Here is a 2096-nt window from a genome sequence, read left to right as displayed (position 1 = left end):
TCTGACAATATCCTCCTCAATGTTGCACACTGGACCTTTAACAGCCTTTTCCATTAACTTTATTTTTAATTTCGGATTTTCAGATTATTTTAGTAATTTTACTCTATTGTTTTTTTTTGTTTGCCTCTATTATTTTTACATTACCTTATACACTGTAAAACCAGATAAGTTAAATTCACTTGAACGTTGAAATCTGAAATTGTTTGAAACTGATTACATGGAAACTTTAAGTGACACTGACTTTATTTTGTCATTTTTATTTTTTCTGTGAAAACAAAATACCTAGTAAGAAGTACTTAATCAGGATTGTTTGTGTAACTTACAAAACCAAGTTAGTGTCACTTAAAATGAATAGTAAAAGCAGCTTAATCAAGAACCTTTTTTAACTTCCATTGTGTTTTTGACACAATCTGTTTCAACAATTTTTTCAAATTAAAATAACTTAAAATTAACTTAATTGAACATAATTCAATTTTGTGTTCAAAATGGAAACATACTACAAATTATAACTAACTTATTATATGTTCATTATCCAGTTATGGATAAACAAATACATTGATACATAAATGTATCAAATCTAACATATAAAACATATATTTTTCATCTGTTGCTTATAAATGCTGAATAGTGTGTCAAAATAAGTGTTACTAGCATTTTTCTTAAAAGAGTGAAACTGTGTCTACATGCCACTTTCTTTTCTTTTTGTTTGTCAATAAACAAGTGGGTTATCTGTATGTCATTTATGACGGAATCATATCAAATCAGAACTTACTTGGTGATCCCACCCTCGGTGTAGATGACCCTGTAGAATCCCACCACTGAGCCGTTGAGCCAGCCCTGGAAGTCCAGGCTGAGCACATATACCTCTCCTGGGCCGGTGACGGGAAGCTCCTGTGAGGCCTCCACCACCACATACTGCTGAGGTTTGTATTCAAAACAGCTCTTCACTGCCACTTCCTTCTGCCCCCCCTGGCTGTCCAGCATCCTCAGACTGGGCATGGCACTCACAAACGTCTCCCTAATGTGGAGCCACAGGTGGCGGGTGGGTTTGCTGACCTCAACGTGGACGTCTACAGTGCCGCTGTAGGTGTCGTCACCCAGGTCCGGCTCCAGGTGCAAGTTATAGTGGACTGGGTTCACATAGCCAGGCAGACGGAAATTACTCCAGTCGCCGCTGGAGTCGGTGGAAGGCATGCAGGGCCCCCTGCTAGGCGGAGGGGGCTCTGTTGGGGGGGCTGGTGTGGAGGGGGTGTTGTCTGACCTGGACAGGCCCACCCCAAGGCCCACAGCCAAGGAGCACACCACCACCATTACACAGATGATCACTATATGCTTACCACGGATGCAGTAACGCTTCTGTTGTTTTTCCAGGTCCATGCCTTCCACCATGACTTCCAAACCTGAAAACCTCACTGGACTAAAAGAAGACTTTCTCCACGTGAACTGCTCTAGCACTGACCTGAAGTCAGAGCTGCAGGCTTTGGCTCCTACAGTATTTAGATTAGCTGTGTGAGCTGATCCAAAGCTGGCCTCTGCGGTGCTGAGGGGTGGAGAGAAGAAAGAGGAGGAGAAGTGAGGAGAGGGAATCTGTCAGACAGCGGAGAGAATCTCACACATTGAGCGAGAGATTTATTCTGTCCCTGGTGCTGTTAACACGCCTCCTCCTATTAAACATCTACAATCTGCCTGTAAATCAACTTGCATGTCTGTTGCTACATGTTATTCTCTATGCATATGCATGTAAATAGAGCATAAGCCAAAGCCTGCTACTAATTTTGTGTGTGTGTGTGTGTGTGTGCGTCATTGTGTGTTTGGTTTGAATCCCTATCAGGGTGATTTAAATTTTAAAGTGAGTTGGATGCATTAGAATCTGCCCTGCTGACAGCGGTTCATATGGGGGAAGGTTCTATTGTTTGGACATGACTGCGGCTGCTATTGCATTTGCTCTTTGGTCAACATAATAGTGATTGCAACAGAGTAACGTGGGAAGAGAAAAGCAAAACAATGTCTGTATTGTGTTGCACCACAGATTAACTCTGTAGAAATATTCCATTTTTCTTCTTCTTCCGAGGCCTGATAATGATGTTGGCCATGCA

At 41.8% G+C, this 2096-nt stretch overlaps 1 protein-coding gene across 1 annotated transcript in view; it reads right to left on the bottom strand.

Annotated features, from left to right (window-relative positions):
* The window catches only part of enpep (glutamyl aminopeptidase), a 21533-nt gene extending 19931 nt beyond the window's left edge, over window positions 1-1602 (bottom strand). The window contains exon 1 of the mRNA XM_035674495.1: window positions 773-1602. Within this exon, the coding sequence (XP_035530388.1) occupies window positions 773-1389 (617 nt within the window). The 5' untranslated portion in view covers window positions 1390-1602. The remainder of the gene's footprint in view (window positions 1-772) is intronic.
* Between the last annotated feature and the right edge of the window lie 494 nt (window positions 1603-2096).

This window comes from Morone saxatilis, unplaced genomic scaffold (assembly GCF_004916995.1).
Source record: "Morone saxatilis isolate NCDOM2014 unplaced genomic scaffold, NCSU_SB_2.0 Contig3, whole genome shotgun sequence".
Lineage (NCBI taxonomy): Eukaryota > Metazoa > Chordata > Actinopteri > Moronidae > Morone > Morone saxatilis.
Note: the sequence above shows the minus strand (reverse complement) of the source record. Positions and strands in the feature narration are given on the sequence as shown.